The sequence below is a fragment of the Tachysurus vachellii genome, chromosome 1, assembly GCF_030014155.1.
Source record: "Tachysurus vachellii isolate PV-2020 chromosome 1, HZAU_Pvac_v1, whole genome shotgun sequence".
In the NCBI taxonomy this organism is placed as follows: Eukaryota; Metazoa; Chordata; class Actinopteri; order Siluriformes; family Bagridae; genus Tachysurus; species Tachysurus vachellii.
In genome coordinates, this window is record NC_083460.1 from 24,498,009 (window position 1) to 24,517,806 (window position 19,798).

The 19,798-nt window shown below is 37.3% G+C and overlaps 2 protein-coding genes across 4 annotated transcripts; one reads left to right on the forward strand and one right to left on the reverse strand.

Annotated features, from left to right (window-relative positions):
* The first annotated feature begins 1,273 nt into the window (after positions 1-1,273).
* On the forward strand, positions 1,274-8,617 carry elavl1b (ELAV like RNA binding protein 1b). Of its 3 annotated transcripts, none has more exons than XM_060878879.1 (8): positions 1,274-1,385; positions 2,848-2,913; positions 3,803-3,871; positions 4,131-4,344; positions 5,030-5,133; positions 5,972-6,131; positions 6,217-6,442; positions 7,011-8,617. In XM_060878879.1, the coding sequence occupies exons 2-8, from the start codon at positions 2,878-2,880 to the stop codon at positions 7,333-7,335; spliced, it is 1,134 nt and encodes a 377-aa protein (XP_060734862.1). In that variant the 5' UTR covers positions 1,274-1,385; positions 2,848-2,877; the 3' UTR covers positions 7,336-8,617. The 3 variants fall into 3 exon arrangements, with proteins under 3 accessions (XP_060734862.1, XP_060734876.1, XP_060734872.1); XM_060878893.1 differs by having other exon boundaries at positions 5,972-6,125; XM_060878889.1 differs by having other exon boundaries at positions 1,289-1,372.
* Positions 8,618-10,489: 1,872 nt separating this feature from the next.
* On the reverse strand, positions 10,490-19,487 carry slc1a8a (solute carrier family 1 member 8a). Its single transcript, XM_060878894.1, has 11 exons — positions 19,275-19,487; positions 18,195-18,274; positions 17,887-18,102; positions 16,904-16,946; positions 16,551-16,758; positions 16,361-16,460; positions 15,250-15,483; positions 14,574-14,768; positions 12,810-12,944; positions 10,939-11,035; positions 10,490-10,745 (listed from the first exon to the last, which is right to left on the reverse strand). Exons 1-11 carry the CDS (start codon positions 19,404-19,406, stop codon positions 10,581-10,583), a joined length of 1,605 nt encoding a protein of 534 aa, XP_060734877.1. The 5' UTR covers positions 19,407-19,487; the 3' UTR covers positions 10,490-10,580.
* Positions 19,488-19,798: the final 311 nt, after the last annotated feature.

Consider the following 19,798-nt stretch of genomic DNA (forward strand, 5'->3'; position numbering starts at 1 on the left):
CCCTGAGCAAGGCCCTTAAGCCTCAACTGCTCAGTTGTATAAAAAATTTGATAAAAATGTAAGTCGCTCTGGATATAAGGGTATCTGCTACATGCTGGAAATGACAAACAAAAAGAAGAAGCCAGTTCAATCCTGAGCTCAGGTTACTGTCTGTGTGCATGTTGTCAGAGAATCCAACAGGTTTGATATACCCTTGATATGAATGTGTCCCATAGGTACTCCATTCAGGGTATATTCATGCCTTAAGATCCATCACAACCTTGTCCATGATAAAGCTAATACTAATAATAATCATTGATTTCCAGTGTTGTAATGTAACGGAGTACAAATACTTCGTTACTGTACTTAAGTAGAAATTTCACGTATCTGTACTTTACTTCGCTTTTTAAATTCAGTGCAGTCAGAGCTGGAGGCATTTATCTATAACGTTAATCGGCGGAAAGCCGCAAAGACGGCAACCAAAAGCAGTGAAATTTCACTATTCTTATTACCAGAGTTGATAGCACAAACAAAATATTAATGCAAACAATCCGTTCAATACTAAATAAAAATAACATTTATTGATTTGGTCTTTGTCTTGTGAATATTTTTTATTATTAATGACTGCATTCATTGGACACACTGTTTGTAGAGAATGCACACATACATGAACTGATTTGATTCAAGACTGGCATCATTACATCATGCATAAAATTTTGGTGTCCACTTTTGCCATTTTAAATAATACCATAACGTTTGGCTTACTATGTAGTCATATAATATAGAATATAAAACTCTTCTTGTTTTAAATTCTCACTGAGGGCTAAGACTTTTACTTGAGTAATATTCTAAAAGGTAACTTTTAGCTCTGAAAGCAATACTTGAGTAAAAGTACAAGTATCGTACTAGAAAAAGACTTTGGTAGGAGTGACTACCAAAGTCTTTTTCTAGTACGATACTTGTACTTTTACTCAAGTATTGCTTTCTAATACTTTATACAACACTGTTGATTTCTATAGTTTTAGCCCATGCAGTATAATGTATTATACTCTGATATATTGCAGCACTACCATGTTATTTTACATGGCCGAACATGGCGCTGAGATACCATGAGAAATCTACAGCCATGGCAGAGTCCCAAATAACGTTCTAGGTTATATATAGGTTTCCTACATAGCGTTTAAACAAACGGTTCTCTTTCTATATAGTGTGCACTCTGTGTCCAATAGGCAGCTATTTGGGTTGGGCCTATTCGAAGTGGGCGGGGCGAGTCGCACAGACCTCTTCACCACATCCGGTACAGGCGCTTCGGTATTGTTCAGTCAGCGCGAGGACATTCATTCGGTCGTGTTACTGCAATATACGCTTGTTCTAAAGTTAGCAGTGCTTAACGGTGAGGAAATAAGGTATCGTGTTTAGTATTATTATTATTATTATTATTATTATTATTGTTACTATAGATGTATATTTGGTACTTAAGCGAAAACGTTCGAGTCTTTGTCAGGGCGCGCGCAGAGGATGAGCTAGCACGTGAGGCCCGGTGTCTGTTTAGCTAACTGAAGCTAAACGCTAAGGATTTACGTTTAAATGTTAGCTAACGAACGTGAATGAAAGCTGCTGGTGTTGCTCAGGGTTACAGTTTTGAAATCTGTTCTTTTATTTGCTCTCTGTGAATGTTGTTTGTGTGTGTGTGTGTGCGCGCGCGCTTTTGAAGGAGATTAGCATTCGATATGCACGTTGCTCTCGGGGATGCTAGCTGTGGTGGCTAAATGTAGCTAGCCGAATAACATCTAGCTGTCTGAACGTTGCTCACACAAAGTTTTTTTTTTTTAAGTGCTGTATTATTAAAAACTAAAAAGAAAACAAATAGTGCTAGTAGTTGCTAAAGACTAGTTAACGAGCTTTTGTTAGCAAAAAGTGTGCTAGTTTTTTTATGCTAGCTAGCTAACATTTATGTACCAGGCTAACGCCGGGTACGTGCTTATTTATGTTTAATATATATTTGTTTTTACAACTAAATTCAGTTTATAAATTTGTAACTTGTTAAGGCTAGTGTTTATGGTAGCAGTGTTGTTTTTTTTGTTTTTGTTTTTTTTTTATAGATTTTTTTACATTTTAGATTTCCCTCTTATATTGCTTACGTATATCTTACGTTTTCAGAATCAGAAGGATTTTTATTGCAAAGTTTGCGTGAACATTCAGGGAATTTGTCATTTGCAACACGGGCAATAAATAACTAAATAAAAATACACGTGTGTAATTGCAAATAGACAAAAAAAAGTACGAAAAAAAGAAATAATTAATTAAAAAAATAAATAAACTATATGGGATGTAAATTGTATGCAGGTATGTACTAGGATGGAGGTTATATCAATTAAATATAAGATTATTGCACATTTTTATTGCGTAATGTGGGAAATATAACTTTATGAGGTAGATGTGGTAGCCTAGTGGTTAAGGTGGCTGGAAGGTCATGAGTTCGAATCCCAGGTCCACCAGGCTGCCATTGCTGGGCCCCTGAGTAAGGCCCTTAACCGTTAATTGCTCAGTTGTATAAACTGAAATAAACTTTAAGTCACTCTGGATAAAGGTGTCTGATAAATGCTGTAAATGTAGTAGATTGCCAAGGGGAAGAAACTTCCTGTGCCCCATTTTTCTGGTGTTTGGGGCTCGATATCATCCGCTTGGTTTGAGGGAGCCGGAGTGATTTTCTGAGCTCTTTTCCTTACTCTGGATATACACAGTTCTTGAAGGTTGTGCAAGGGGACACCAGTAGTCCTTTCGGGGAAGATTCTTTTCTGTTTCATTGTGTGTATTTACAAGAGTTTATTTGAAATTTTTAATGATTTGGTTTCTCTCTGTTTTCAGGTTCGTGATTTGGTTGTGTTTGGTTTACACATGGCTGTAAGAAGGGGACACATAAGATACCTGAAGGTAAGTAATATCTCACCAGATCCCCAGAAACAATTTTTTGTACACTGAATCTTAATTGTATCTGCATCTCAAATAGCACTGTTATTAGGTGCACTATATAGGCCATCCCTTATGTAGTGAGCATATATAATGATGTGATATTTTTTTTTTCATTAAATGACTTAAAAACATGCAAGCCAATAGCAATGAATGTTTTAAAAAAAAACCATCAGGACAGAGCTGTCTCCTGGCAATAGATAAACATGACACACTTCCTTCAAAAAAATCTACCAGTTAACACGTGATAGACAATGATGAGGACTATTGTTTTTTTTTATTATACACTGAGCATGCTTGCTGTAGTCCCATTCAATGTGTGATTGTTCCTGGAGCCCCTGCAGGTCTAGTTTCATGCTCCCATGATTCTATTGAACCCCTGTGCCTTTGTTCTTCTTGCATCATCACGAATGCATGTAGAGAACACAGCATGATTCAAATTTTTTTGGTTTTGGGTGTTTGTGTTTATTAGTTTGGCACTATAACATGCAGTAAGGTTTTTTGCGCCATGCTCCACAAATGTAAAAGGTAGGTGGTGGCTGATGAATTGTTCTTAGCAAAAGATGGGCTCCAGTCAGCAATTGTTTGTTTATAAAGTGAATCTATATTGTAGGTGACCTGGCTTCGAGTGTAGGCACAAGTTGTTCATAATAAACTGTTAAGTAGCTATGTTTATTATGAATAACTTGTGCCTACACTCAATGCCAGGTAACCTACAATATAGATTTATGTAATAGTGCCAAAATAATAAAAACAAACACCCAGTCTCTTGGTGTGGATCAAGAGGTCTGGGCATATTTATTTATTTAGTGTGCACATGTTTTATTTATTTACATCATTTTTATTACTGTAGGTTTGTGAGGTGCAGAGCCAAGGTAATGACAGAGATTTGCAGCAGCTTGGCAAGGGAGCCAGCATGAAGGTAAGTGCACTGGTGAATAAACTTCAACCACAGTTTAGCTTTCAAGCCCTTTCCCATATGTACACTCATAACACCTGAGGTCACATTAATGTGTCTGTGAGCACACACACGAGAGGGAGAAGTGCTGCCTGTGTATTCTGTGTTCTGGTTGCCCAAGCACAAGTGCTGCAGAACCAACACTTTAATTATTATTTTATACAATACAACAGTGTTGATGTTGATTAAACTGCATTTTGAATGGCTGATTTGTGTCTCCTAGACTCCTGAAGGGCTTTCTCCTTCATTTTTTGAGCAGGACGCCTACAGCCTTCCTAATGGTTTTGAAAGCCACTTAGGAGACGAGCCAAAAGATGCTAAAACTAACCTGATAGTCAATTACTTGCCACAGAACATGTCGCAGGATGAGCTGCGTAGTCTGTTCAGCAGCATCGGTGAGGTGGAGTCTGCCAAACTTATTCGGGACAAAATGGGAGGTAAGGATTGCAAAATGGTCTAGTAGAACTGCTTCTCTTATTGATTTTCTTCCCTCTGCACCAAATGTTTAAGACTAACCTTGCCAATGAGCGTGTTTCTATATTTCATGTTGTAAACAACTTGTTTTAAATGTACTCTTTTCTTTTAACTTTTAAATGAACCAATTTTTCACATTTTGCTTTAACCGAAGGAGTCTGGAAGCATTTAATGTAAAGTTGTCCATTTGGGTCACCTGTATGCCTTTTTGTGTATATGGTATGGTTTCTTAGTATTTTTATTTATTCATTCCTTTCGATGTGTTTTTTTTTTTTTTTTAATTTTTATGGCTAACCATAAATAAGGTAAAATCTGTAATTTAAGATTTTTCTTTTGAGTTGATGTGAATTGATGTGGAATTTTTGTTTTTAATTTGAAAATGTAAAACAACTGGCTTGTGTTTATTTTAACTTATTGAAGCTGTTTCTTATTTTTCTTGTGTGATGCACCTTTTTAATTTTTTTAAACTATAATGTAACCGTTTCATTTGAGGTTTACTAATTATGAAAGTCATGTACATTTTTTTTCTACTGCATTGTAACCTTTGTTTTGTTTTGTGTTTTCCTTTCTGAAAACTGATTCAGTCTGCAGGATGTGGACAATCGTTTGTTGTTTTTATTTTGTTTTTTCCTTTTTTTTTTTCTCTAGGCCACAGTTTAGGGTACGGATTTGTTAACTATATTAACCCTAGTGATGCAGAAAGGGCAATCAGTACTCTCAATGGGCTGAGACTACAGTCTAAAACTATCAAGGTAACGTGCAAAGCGCTGTTCTTGTATCCATGTGTAAACTGATAGATATGACTTGTTCTTCCAGTAGTTTGCTAGGCAGTAAAGGAAAAATCCCAATACTGTCCAGTGTGTTTCTCAGTAAGAAATACACTTTTACAGAGGTATAAGTACTTTTTTTTTGGTTTGTTTGCTTGTTTTGCTTCGTTTATGCTTTCTCTGCCTGCTATGTTTTTACTTGTCAGCTTTTTCAGTTTATCAGGCTTTGACCCCTATGATTTTGACAATTGGCTTTCCTTATCGATCTGGCATAGTTTTCTTTTCGGTACAGGATTATACTGAAGTTTTTTGACTTTATTTTTTCCCCCCTCAGTCTTAAGAATGATGTTTTGCCTCCAACACTTGAATACATGTGGGATTATTTTTTTTAATGATTTTCATTATTTATTTTTAAAAGATTTTGTTTAGGTGAGGGAGGCTGGAGTGGTCATTTGCTTGAGTATGACATTGTGCCGAACCAAAGTCCTGCACATCAATCCCTGTTGACTTTATTTTACTTTTTCGCCCCTTGGAAGGGATTGTTTGATGTGGAAATTGTCCCTTTTTTCAATTTGAATTTTTTTTTTTGTTTTTTATTTATTTATTTATATTTAGACCTAGTATGTAACGCTGTCATCCATGGGAAAATTTGTCATTTTTTTCCTCCTTAATCTTGTAAAAACAACTGTGATTATATTTAATTTATTGGGATGGTTGTTGCCTCTGATTGACTTTTGATGCTTTGTTGCATTTCTATAAGCAGTCAATACTATTGATTTTTGCATGTTTGAGTTTCTTAAATATTTTTTTCTCCCTTTATTAGGTCTCTTATGCCAGGCCAAGCTCTGACTCAATTAAAGATGCCAATCTTTACATTAGTGGCTTGCCCAAGACCATGACCCAGAAAGATGTGGAAGACTTATTTACCCAGTATGGACGCATCATAAACTCAAGGGTGCTGGTAGATCAGGCTTCAGGTAAAGGCATGTGTCTGAATTAGTTAATGCTTCTAACTACTTTTTGCTACTTTCTTTTTTCCTTAACATCATATAACACCTCCCATTCCAGGCTTGTCACGTGGAGTCGCCTTCATTCGCTTTGACAGGAGAATTGAAGCAGAAGATGCCATTAAAGGTCTGAATGGTCAGAAGCCCCCTGGAGCATCTGAGCCCATCACAGTGAAGTTTGCAGCAAATCCCAACCAGGCAAAGAACTCGCAGCTGCTGTCCCAGTTCTATCACACACAGTCTAGGCGCTTTGGAGGCCCTGTTCATCACCAGACCCAGAGGTTCAGGTCAGTGTCCAATCCTGAAGTAGAGGTGTGTGACAATTCCCACAATTCATCTTTTATTGAAGATGAATCTCTCACCTAATACACTGCCATGGTAATTATCCACACTTCTATGTGTGTTACGATTTTAAAAAGTGACAGTTCACACATGCATTTTATTGGCATGTCAAAGGACACTGGTCACAATTTTCTGAACTGATCTGTTGCCCTCTTGTAATAAGTAAAGACATGAGGGACCTGATGACAGCACCGTATTTTATACTTTCGCTTTTATTTCACACCTGTAAATGTGTACATACAATTTTGTTTAGACTGTAGGTCATTCTGTTACACTGTGGAGCTTCTGTCATTAAAAGAAATTCCTCGCTTGTGAAAACATGCCTGGCAATAAAGCTGATTCTGATACCAACAGTCCAGTCACCTTATTAACAATTAACAATTAACATTTGGTAATATAAACTTTGAGACAAGTTAGTGATATGGATGAAAAAAACTAGCTTTTAATTCATGAGTTCTCATGGTACATTAAACACTTTCCCCTCAGTGTTGTCTAACTTTCGTGTTTCTCTAGGTTCTCACCAATGAGTGTAGACCACATGAGTAGTGTCTCTAGCATGAATGTATCCGGGAGCTCGACCCCTGGCTGGTGCATCTTCATTTACAATCTGGGTCAAGATTGCGACGAAGGCCTTCTGTGGCAGATGTTCGGCCCCTTCGGCGCAGTCACCAACGTCAAAGTCATCCGCGACTTCAACACCAACAAATGCAGAGGTTTTGGTTTCGTCACAATGACCAATTACGAAGAGGCGGCCATGGCCATCGCCAGCCTCAACGGATACCGTCTGGGAGACAAGGTCCTCCAGGTCTCCTTCAAGACCAGCAAGTCTCACAAATAAAAGGACAGAAAGTATTGCTTTTGGAACTTGTATACTTGTCTCTTTCCTCCTATGTCCATGTTTGTTTGAGTAAAAATTATTAATGTACCTTTGTTAAAATAAATAGGTTAGTAGTAGTATTGCTGTTTATTAATCTGGAATTGAACGAATTGGCTCAAAAGAGTGGGCTACATGGCCTAAAAGTTTTATCTTCATATGTTTAATATTTTTTGTAGTGTTTCTCACTGTTTGATTTACTATCTGATGCCATAAAGCATCGAACCATAAGTAAATGTTACATAGGGTCATATTACAGTGTCATCGCAGCACTAGTTTTGTCTTATTGTGTAGCATTTACCATGGTTGAATGTTTGTTGTGGGCGGGTTATTTCCTCGAGTCAGTCTGACAATTTTGGCCGATGGAACCAGATGCTGATGGTCAGTGTCACATCTCTGTGGCTCTACGTAAACCTAATTCTACCATTTTCACTTCTGGATTCGATCAATTTGCTTTGCTATATGGCTGGTTTTAGAACCCTACAGAGTGCAGCCCTTATTGTATAGACCTTGTAAATATTCCACCCACATATCCCCCATGTAATCTATCGGATCGGTCGTGATTTAAGTTTAAGGACCAAAGCAGCTGGAGAGTACGCATCATTGTGCTGATTTATGCAATTGTGTTTGAACCCTTTTGCTGTATAAATAAGTTTGTATTCTTTTGCAGCTACTATTTAAGTTTTGCAAGTTTTTTTTTAAACCACAAACAAACTTTTCTGCATCAACCCCTTTTCTCAATTGTTAGGCAACTCTCCTACATCCTACATGGTGGAATTGGTCGTTATTTCGTTTTAATTGTATGACGGGTCGTTGTCCTCACACAAGCTGTCAGAAATTGGCATTTGGTGAAGAAAAAGCTGTTCTTTGATCTGAGTAAAATATTCATTGGTTTGTTTTTGTTTTCCTACGTGGTCTGTAATGTAGTCTTCAATTTCTTTAACTTACACACTGTATATAAATATTTGACATGCTTGGTGTGAGATTTAGTATAATGAATAACTGAATATAAACAGAATATTAAACATTTATTGACTTTTTTTTGATTGGTTTATGCTCACCCTAGAGTCGTGTAAAATTTCTTTTTTTCCCATTATATGCATGTTCATTTGATGTTACTTAGCTGTAGCCTTGACATCATGCAGCGTACGTGTTTCACATTTGTCTACTTCATCAGAAGTATGCTCTGAGCTCTTGTAGTATCTTTTTATGTATTTACCAATAAACACCATTGTTTTCTTGTAAATTCCCTTTTTTTTATGCAATACTTTACAGTATTTAATTCCACTATTGAATGGCTAAAGTGCTAGTGATGTATTTCAGGAAGCTAAACAAGTCTCTCATTATTTAATTAGACATAAACTCATGTTCAGTTTGATTAAATCTGCAGCTAATCTTGTTGACAAAAAACACTTGTTGAGTTGTTAAACTACTGAAAAATGGAATTATTGCACATTATGGAAATAAAGTAATAGATTTCTTTAAATCTAAAAAATTCTCAGAGGATGTTTACATACTGCACATGCAAGCATCTGGAAAGATTATGCTCTTGTTTTAACCATAAAATGACCAGTACATAAAAGAGAACGGTTGTCTTGACCTCTGGACAATCACAAAGGCTCAGTGTGGCCAAAAGCCTGCAGACATACCAGCTCTTTTTGACTGACTTCTAAAAGGACGTGTCTGAGAAGTGACAGTGCTGCCGGTTTTAGGCAAACGAATGCATTCCTAGTACAGATCTAGACTCCTCTGTACACTCACCGTCCACTTTTCTTTTAGGAATACCTAAACATTCATGCAATTATTAAACCAGACAATCATGAGGCATCAATAAGATGCATAAAATCATTCAGAAAAAGGTCAACTTATTTAAAACTGGAAAAAGCTTTCTATCTATTTTCATCTTGAGAATGAAAATTACAGTGCCATTGAACTTCAGTGACGCAATTTTATTCCTGGGATGTTCAGGACCTGGACAAAAATGATGGTACCGTTAACTGATGGTACAGCGACTTCTGTAACAATGAATGAGACTTGTGCGCCTGTCCACAGGTATTTTGGCCCAGGCCTTGTGAGCAAACTGCTCCAGCTCTCTGAGGATGCCTTCCCCAGACTGCATGTTTCAGCTCTTTCCACAGATGTTCAATAGGATTTAGATCAGGCTTATAGAAGGCCACTACAGAATAGTCCAGTGTTTTGTTCTTAGCCATTCTTGGATGTTTTTAACTGTGTGTTTTGGGTCTTTATCCTGTTGGTGGACCCATGACCTGCGACTGAGACCAGACGTTCTGATATTCGGCAGCACATTACGCTCCAGAATGACTTGATAGTCTTGAAATTTGATTGTACAATGCACAGATTCAAGACTCCGTGTGCCAGATGTAGCGAAGCAGCCCCAGAACATAACTGAACCTCCTCCATGTTTCACAGTAGGTCCAGAGTTCTTTTCTTTGTATGCTTCATTTTTGCATCTGTGAACATAGAGCTCCAGTTTTGTCTCATATGTCCAAGTGGAGTCCTACTCAGTCGTCTTCCATTAAGCCCACTTTGGACTTCTCTACTTAGCTTTCTGTGGTCCATGTTCAGTGTGGTTCACGCCACGACACCAACCAGCACAGTGACGACTTTTTACCCTTTAAATAAGCAGACTGACTGTGATCCTAATTACAGGACATGCTTTAGTTGAACATGTCCCTATGGTCAAATTATTTTTTAATTTTTTCTATGGGTACCATTATTTTTGTCCAGACCAGTTTCATTAGTTTGTTTGTCTTGAACCATTCAAAAGCAATGTCTGATATTCATTAGTCAATTTTCAGTACATTTTTATTTTTTTTAGTTATTTCACAGACCATTGTGGGTTTTTCTTTCTGTGATGGAAGGGTACCAACAATTCTGTCCACGTGTGTAGCTCTTAGACTTTACAAAGTGGTAAAAGACAAAATGTAGTCAGACTTTTAGTCTGTTTTAAGGCAATACATCTTTGTCTAACTGCTGATATGAACGACTCTCTCATAACGTGCAATGCCAGCATTTATAGAGTAGGGCCTTTTGTTCTTTTCATGCAACATTACTTTTCTTTCTTTCTTTCTTTTTTAAATCAACACAATCTGGAATAATTCTTGAACATTTGTTCTGTTAACTACCAGCAGAGTCACAAAGGTAGTGACTTGTCTCTAAAATGTTATGGCTGTAAGGCACTTGCGAGGTTAAACTTGACAGATGTTATAGTAGATAGTGGGTCGCTCAATAACCGTGTCTCCAACCACCTCGTACATGCAGTCTTTTCCTGCAAGCAGCGGCACGTCAGCCAAATGAACATCGTCCATGTTTTGGCTGTGATTCCTATTCTGGCGTGATCCACTGGCTGACCCCTGGGAGGGACAGATTAATGTCAAAAGCAGCTATTTGTCTTATGAGTTGTTTTTTTTATATGTAGCATTAATTTGGTAGCAACATAAATATTAAATGTCAATATATGACACTGTTTAAATGTGATTTAATCTAATCTAATCTTATCTGCAGTCCTATATATGATGTATAGACTGCAAGCTGGTTTGTCCTTACCCGTTTATCAGGGGCAAATTTTTTCCGACACAAGTGGCCGATGATTCCAGCTGCCAGGGAGTCTCCTAGTACGTTAATCATTGTCCGAAAACGGTCCCTTCGAAAGGAAAAAGTAAGAACAGATAAGACAGATAAAACACTCCAGTCCATGCCTCAAGCATATACATACTTTTACCGACTCTTGACTGTTTTCTGCATTAGGAATAAAACACAATGGAGAATGCTGTTAGAGGAACATAATCAATCATACAGTTGTTTGATGCCAAAAGGAGTTACTTTTACTTCAACACTGACCACAGCAATTTACTAACACTTCCATTCATCTTCAGTAGTTGCTTTATACTAGTTGGACTCGTGGTGGATCTAAAGCAGTCCATCTCAAATAGTGGGGCGCGCCTATTGTGCTCCTGAGTTAATGTTGCTGATCAATTAGAATTTATTATTATTTATTGATTATATTACATTTTATTTTTCAGTATCAAATGGTCCAAAAATGTTTACAGTTTAAATAAGGATTGCAATTTTTTTTTTATTTCAGGCAAATTGATGCACTTTAAGTCTTTTCTGTTACAGACTAAAATGTTAATCTTTCTAAAAGTTATTCTTTGTTGTAAGTTGATCTATATTTCTTTCATTTTTCTTTTTTGTTTTCTTTAACGTTCATAAGGATACAATGTTATGCAGAGGTGTACTTATAATAATTTTATAGACAAATCATACTATTTACAGTCGCGGTGGAGAGTGTGTGTGTGTGGGGGGGGGTGTTTACTTCTTCCTAGGGGAGGCGTAACAAAAAAACAAACCACACAACCTTTAACACTTTTTCATTGTAACTTTGAACAATGTTTTAAACTCATGGTATCTTAAATGTGTAACCTAGTGAACCAGCATTAATGTATCCAGTGTATCCAGAGATTTAAGCACTTATGTACGTCGCTCTGGATAAGGGCGTGTGCCAAATGCTGTAAATGTAAATGAAACAGAAAATAATTGACGCACTGGTCTACTGTAGAGCCTACTTTATCTAACACTTTCAATCACAGGAAGCTGAAAGTTACCATTTTTATGAATTAATTATTGAACGAAACATGAATCCATTCATCCAGCCTATCCACATATCAATTTACACACTGAGTTCAATTTAGTGATGCTGATAACGCAGCACAAAAGCCATGAAGAACGGGGAGAACATGCAATCTTTATGCACACAGAGTTGAGGCATACCCAGGTGTGTGAGGCAGCTATACTGACTGTTATATTTCCTACTCTGTAACACAAGTTCCAGTTATCGCTTGCTGTATAACAGCTAGAATCAGCCATTTACTAGTTCGTAAGATAAAAAAGCACGTCAATAATTAAAGAAAAAGGAAAACACTCTGTTCCCAAGACTTTAGTGTGGCAGAAAACTTCTGCTGACACTGAAGATTTCTTCCCGAAACACTCCATAAACTCCTGAGAGAAAACTTTATCGCTGATCCCTGGTTTTCAAGATGTTGTTAATATAGAAACAATGAACGTCTTAAAACGAGCATGTTGGTATAAACCTCGTAGCTGGAACTATTTAATAAATTGACTCAATCTTCTTTTGACCAATCAGAGTCAAGCATTTAACAGCTCTGTGGTAGAAATTATACGAGATCGTATTCTGTATACATGATCATTAAACAATGAAGAAAAATATTAAAGTATTAGAAACAATACAATTTACAACAAAAACAATTTGATTTTGTTTCTTATTTTTGTTGTCCATCGTTTAAGGTATATTGCATGTTTAAAGAACTTCCTAAAAAACAGCACTTTTTTTGACATTATTGAAATTTTCATTATATAAATTGACAACACTAGGGATATAGAAGTTATGTTCAACTTGCAGAATCCAGTCGATGGCTACAATCAGCGTGACGTCATCCGGTGGCAATCCTACAGATGTCAGCACTATCACCATGGTTACAAGGCCAGCCTGAGGGATCCCTGCAGCACCGATGCTTGCAGCCGTGGCTGTTATGCTGTCCGGTACAGAGAAGAATGTCAGTAAAAACATCCTGTGCCGAGCTGACAGTTACTTTTAAGGAGAGATTTTTTTAGTGGAAATTTTCATCTAGTGAATGTCTAGTGAATTTGCTTCATATGGTGTGAAGTATGGATTATTTTTACCAGCTAATTTTGTGAACAAGGCACAAGTAGATTCGATCTAATCAAACAGTGTAAATGAAACACCACATGTACAAGGCAGCCGAGAGTAAATTAGACGTGCATAATTTTAATGAGCTTCCTGCTGAAAATTCCAGCATTGTGTCAGCTGCCAAAATACAAGCTGGGCTGAGTAACTGGTAGTCTGTTTTTTTGCCAGCTGGTAAGGGCTGCGAGGAAGGAAATCGCTTCTGAATTACTGCTACGAATGAGACACTGTGGAAAGGTTTTACAGAAAGAAGCACAACAATGAAGCAACTAAAAAATCTCAGACTTTTATTGATCAGTTGATTCAGCTAATTAGGAAGATGGAGAAAATCTTCTCCAGCTGGAAAAAAACACACTAGCAGCTGAAGCAGCTTGTAGCAGATCAGGCCATGAGTTTTAATCACCTACTGTATACACACACACACTCACTCACTCACTCACACACACACACACACACACACACACACACACACACACACACACACACACACACATACACACACACACCTTGCTGAGTAGAAAATTTTTAAATGTTTGACTATGGAAGAATATAAGTTGTCAACCCAATGCTTCAATCGTACTATTTTGATATATGCCTACTATTTAGTGCCGTACCCTAAAAAAATGACATTTTAGCAAATTATATCTTGAATTTGTTAAAAAATTATCTAACTATTAACTATTTCTTTGTTATAAGATTATAATAATCCACATATAAGACTTTTACTGCTATTTCTAGACATACTTAACTATTTCAGATCTTTATGTTTTCTTGTTCTGTTGCTAGATTGTTATGCTTCTTTCTAGAAATTAGTGCTTAAAATTAGCCAACTAATCTGCTAAGAGTAGAAGAAAATTTAAAGCTTAATTCATAATAATCTTACATTTGGTCTATCGCATAATCCTATAATAAAGGCAGTGGATCGTTTGGACGATATTTAAGATAATTTAACTTGCTAAGATTTTTTGCAGTATAGTATGTGCTATTGGATCTAGCAAGATGCAGTATGTGGCTGTCATGGCAACCTGAAAAGTCCCAGCTATGTTTAATCTCCATTCACTTCTAAAGACTTCACATTTACTGGTGGAAAAAGCCCAATCTAAAAGCATAAGAGTTCTTTAGTTGTCTCTCTGGAAGAATTCTTAAACATTTCTGTGCAGCAGTGTTTCGTTAACACGTAAACGTGACTTAAAACGTGTTAAAGTAACGTTTGAGTTCCTGTTTGCTTTATTGGAAATCCGTGTGATGCTATAGGCAAAGGTCACACATGTGCAAGTCACAAGTAAGTCTCAAGTCATGAATGTCAAGTCAAAGTCAAGTCGAGTCTTTTTTTAATATTTGTCAAGCAAGTCTCAAGTCTCAAATTTTCAACTTAAGTCTGACTCGAGTCAAATCATATGACTCAAGTCCCCCATCTCTGGCTATAGGCCACCAAACAATGCGGCAGTATGTTTACCTTATTGTCACCATCTGTCCAAAATCCAGCTCATACTCGTTGACCTGAGCGATGAAGATGGCTGCCACCGCTTCGTAGAGAGCAGTGCCGTCCATGTTGATGGTGGCTCCCACGGGCAAGACAAAGCGTGCAATCTGTCTTTCTACGTGACAGTTCTCCAGTAAGCACTTCATAGTAATGGGCAGCGTGGCAGAACTGGAGAGAATTATATTACACAAAGCCAAGAAATGACATAATTCTCTAAAATTAAACTTCAGGTGGAAAAACAAGCTATTTAAATTGTAAATTTGTTTTTCGATTCACATTAAGGTTGTAATGGTTCTAATATAACTTGAGATTATTTTGATCTAAAAAACTGTATATCCTGCACTTGCTACTATTGCACTCTGGTTAGACCTAAACTGCATTTCATCACCTTGTACTTGTACACGTGTAATGACAATAAAGTTGAATCTAATCTAATCTAATCTAATCTAATCTCTTATACATACACAACTTTCATGAGGGTGATTCCCAAGCATACTAAAAGTATTGTTTCTTTTTTTTTTTCATTTCTATTACTATTATTGCTAATAAACCAGATGATAACCAGATGGTTCTTTAAAATTTGGCTTTTTGAGACATTGATCAATAGTGGATATAATATAACAGGTAATTATTTAATGCTCTTTCTAACCTTGAGGATGTAGCTAAGGCAATGACCATAGCTTGCAGCAATCCTCTGATGTAAATGAAGGGGTTTTTGCGTGTTAAGAGGAAATAAAATAGCGGAAGAAGAATGAAGCCATGGATAAACAATCCAGTCAGAACGGTCACTGCATACCAACCCAGCTTCCTCCCCAGAGTGGAGGGCTCACTCATGTCCAGGATCTTCGCAGCCACCAGAAAGATGATGCCGAAGGGAAAATACCTTCCAAAGAAAATGAGACAAACCAAGAGCAGGGCCTGAGCTAGTGACCAGATGCTCAGCTGGGGAGTTCAAATCTCTGAACACTTCATGATCCATTCATCCATTTCCAGTACACAGGGTCACAGTGAAACCTGGAATCTATCCAAGGAGATCGGGGACACCCTGGACAGGGTGACAACCCATCACAGAGCACAATCACACACACTCGCCCACTCATGCACACACTACGTATAATTGTTCGATGCCAGTCAACCTTTAACACATGTCTTTGGACAGGGGGAGGAAACCAGAGCACCCAGAGGAAAATCCCTGAAGCACAAGGAGAACATACAAACTCTGCACACACAGGGAGAAAGCCGGGAATCAAACCCACAACCTTGAGGAAAACGTGCGAGGAAAACATGCTAAGCACTAAGCCACTTATCGATATGCCTTCTTTTACTCCATCGTCGAATGTTATTTCTTTCAACAAAGGACATGGACATACCTTAGCAGGTTAAAATATCTAGAATGTAGTCAAATTTAAATTTACAGAAAAACAAATATATGATTATTACACCTACTTTTACACATAAATATTTTATTATTTTTTAAGCTTTAAATGTTCTTGTTCTATTGGCAGATTAGTTCGTTCACTTCAAGAATTGATTTCTTAAAAATAATTGTCAATAAAATAAGAAAATTTAAAGCTAAAAAATCAATAAAAAATTATAATAGAAATGTATTCTGTTTTTCATACAATTTTTTATAGATATATAATTTTTTTTCATTATTTACCAATATTTGCAATTATAATAAGTAGTGGATATGATATAATCACATCCTAAGTATCTTTATTAAGTATTTTTTGTGCCATTTTTTGCTGCTTATCTCTTACCACACCGCTGCATTGATGATCTTCATGACACACTCATTGATACACTGGCAGACGTTGACTAAAGGTGCACCACGCTCACCCATTTTGCCAAGCAGGAGTCCTGAAAGCATGCGAGTGTTCGTTTTTCAATCTGCTTCCCTCATAGACACTTGTGTTGACTTAGAATTTTTGTGTCAGTTACATGTCTCACCCATAGTGGCTGAGAAGATGACGATCCCCAGCACGTTCATTTGGTGGCTGCTTCCAGGATACACCTTGTAGTGAATATCAGGAGGTGGTGTCAGGTCAAGTAACACATGGTGACCATCCGGATGATCGTCGTGTGGCATCAAGTAAACCAAGTTGTGCTGCTCGATGCTGTCTTGTGTTTTAAGAAGAGGAATAAGTTCTGTCTTGTACTGCAAAATAACAAAGACGGAAAGGCCTGCAATTGGAGCAATAGTAAAAAGTACTGGCTTTTTTAGAACATTGTAAGGGTGAGCATTACTTCAGCCTAAAAGACTTTGAAATAGATTGTGTAGACAAAAAGGTAGACTCGCTCACCTGCTGAAATGTGGCCTCTATGAGATTTGAAGGAATCATGTTTCTAAAGGAACAGAAATAAACACAAATCAGCTTTTAATGTAAATGGAAAGAACATGTCTTAAAGTTAGTTCAAACCCACAAACACACACACAATTAAAGCAAAGAAGTTATTAACAGCATACTGGCATAAGTTAAGCATCAAGCCTCCAGTGATCATCGTTTATTTAGGTTGCGTCTCATTCAGCTCCCATAGCACATTCATTTCCAATAAGGGAACATAGTGAGCATCGATGGATTTTGCAGTACATGGATTTTTGCAGTGTATTGTGGGATTTTCTTAGTAAGCAAACATTCCAGTGCACTGAAAAGATTTCGCGATCGAAAGAGAGACAACCCTTAAAATGGCCGACTCCCTGATCAGCGCTGAACACTTTACAGATTACTAAAAATAACCCAACTAACCCTCTGCTTTAATCGGATTGTGTAGGAAAGAATGCCATGGACTCCACAGATTTAGATGAACACCAGAAACGAGATGAAAAGACATCAGGAGACAAACTGCTAGAAGATTTTTAACCTAATGTCAACTGAAACCATGTGCAAATCAAATGTTCTCTGAGTTCTGAATTCAGACTTCTCACAGGCTCTACAGAAGGCCCTCCGGAGGAACCCTTAAAGGTTCTATGTGGAAAACTACAACAGAGTGTTTTCCTGGCATGTATGGTCATAGCCTAGAACACTTATTTATCCATTAAATAACCTTTGAAATTGCAGATTTAAGCAGTCAGTGTTGCAGTTAATCTCAAAGGTGTTGACTGGGGATGAGGTCAGGGCACTTTGCAGGACACTCAAGTTCTTGTGCTCCAACCTAGAAAAACAATGTCTTTATCGAGCTTGCTTTGTGCACAAGAGCACTGTCATGCCGGAACAGGTTGTGCTTCATAATTCCAGTGTAATGCTACAACATATAAAGACATTCTAGACAATTTTGTGCTTCAAACCTGACGAGGTCGAGCAGAGCGTCTGCTGAGGTCATCACCGGACCTCCTCCCAGCCTGTTGCTCTCCATGTCTGTCGCAAAGCCCGGTTTGATGATCACCACCAGTACAATGCCAACCACCACGGCAATGAAAGTGGTCCACAGGTAATAGGTCACAGTGAGTAAGCCCATATGACAACACGCCTTGGATTCCATCGATGACAGGCCTGACATTAAACTGAACACAGGATCGGTTTCAAATTCAAATGTACAATGTAAGATGATGATTAGTTTAACAGCAGTTCTGATTTGATATCTTTTGATGGTTACCTTGAGGTGATCAGGGGCAGAATGAGCATTTTTAGCATACGCATCAGCAGTTCACCAGGGAACGAGAGGTAAATCTTTGCCTTAAAAAACAAAGACATTTTGATTTCACATCGATTTCACATCAACAGTGACTGATTGATTGAAATGAATGTATTGCAGATGCATTTTAGAGAAAGTTTACAGATGTTTACTTTACTTCAGAGTTTATATTACAGCTCTGTTAATTACTCAATTCTGATTGGCCAAAGTGTTGATTCATTCATTCAACTAGGACCAGGGTTTATATTAATCCACTCATTATTATTTCTATACTTGTATCGTGGAACATAACATATACAGCTTTTTTTCATCTGTGTGTAATTATTGATGTATTAAAGGGTGGGTTTTTTTGTAAATTATTTAACATTTTTAGATGAAAGAAAGAAGAAAAAAAGAAAGTAATGAGGGAATAGTTGTTTACAATTGCTTCCACATGCAGTAATGACAGAAAATACTTTACAATTTCAGTTTATAGACCGTTTTACAGATGATTCTCTGATACCACAAATCTGTTAAATGCTTGATTCTGATTGGACAGAAGGTTTTGATTGATTTTATTAGGGTTTATTAATATTATTAATGCGTTTATTCTAATACATGACTTTTTTCTACAGCAGCCCATAGTGGAAACAAAACATGTGTAATATATAATGTAGTAAATGTTTCTTAAACATTTTTGGATTGTTGAAGCTGCATTTTTTGTCTTATTAAGTTCAAGAAACCTTTTTTGAGGGAACAAATGTTTCCAGTGTTATATGTAAATGATAACAGGAACAAGAACGTCTTGCATGGACGTTCTATAATATTAATCCTAACTAGAAATGGATCAAATTTATTACTTGTGGATCAAACATCATACATCATATATATATGTATGATAAACAAGTTGCAAAAGCTCCATTCCACAATAAATCAGTCAGCACTGAGTGTAGTATAACTTTTATAACTATAAAGACCTTATTTATCTCATTCATAGTGAACGTCTAGTAAAAATAATAGTTATATGACTGGACGATTAATGAGGTGAATTTCTTGCCGTACCTGTGAGGAGAGTTCACATCCCCTGAGCGTGTAGCCAAGGATGCATCCTGTAAACACACCGAGCACGGATAGAGTCAGCAGTCCATTTCGTTTCATATAGTCCCTGATGTATGTGGTGAAGACACAGCGCATCAAGTTCTTTCCACAGTCCAGTCTGGTTTTCCTCGAGCCGATGGGGGAGAAGAAGCGGTGCTCAGAGCGAGCATCCTCAGGGATCAGGAACTCCTCCATGCTGTAGTGCTGTGATGCTGTAAGAAAGCCTCTCTACTACAGGATTAGACAAACGTAGCTCCATACAGCTGAGAGAACACAGTCTTCTTATGGAGCTAAGAGGATTTCAGCTCACTGATTGTAATCTATCACCTGCCATGCCACGACATTTGCTTGGTAGTCTTGTCAAACCCTAAGAGTCAGCTAGCATTTGATTGTGGGGAAGTCTGAGTGTGCTCAGGAGTCCAGTCTCTCTGAAAATTACTTGAACTTTTCAGTTACTGATTGTTATCATTATTATACGTGCAAACAAT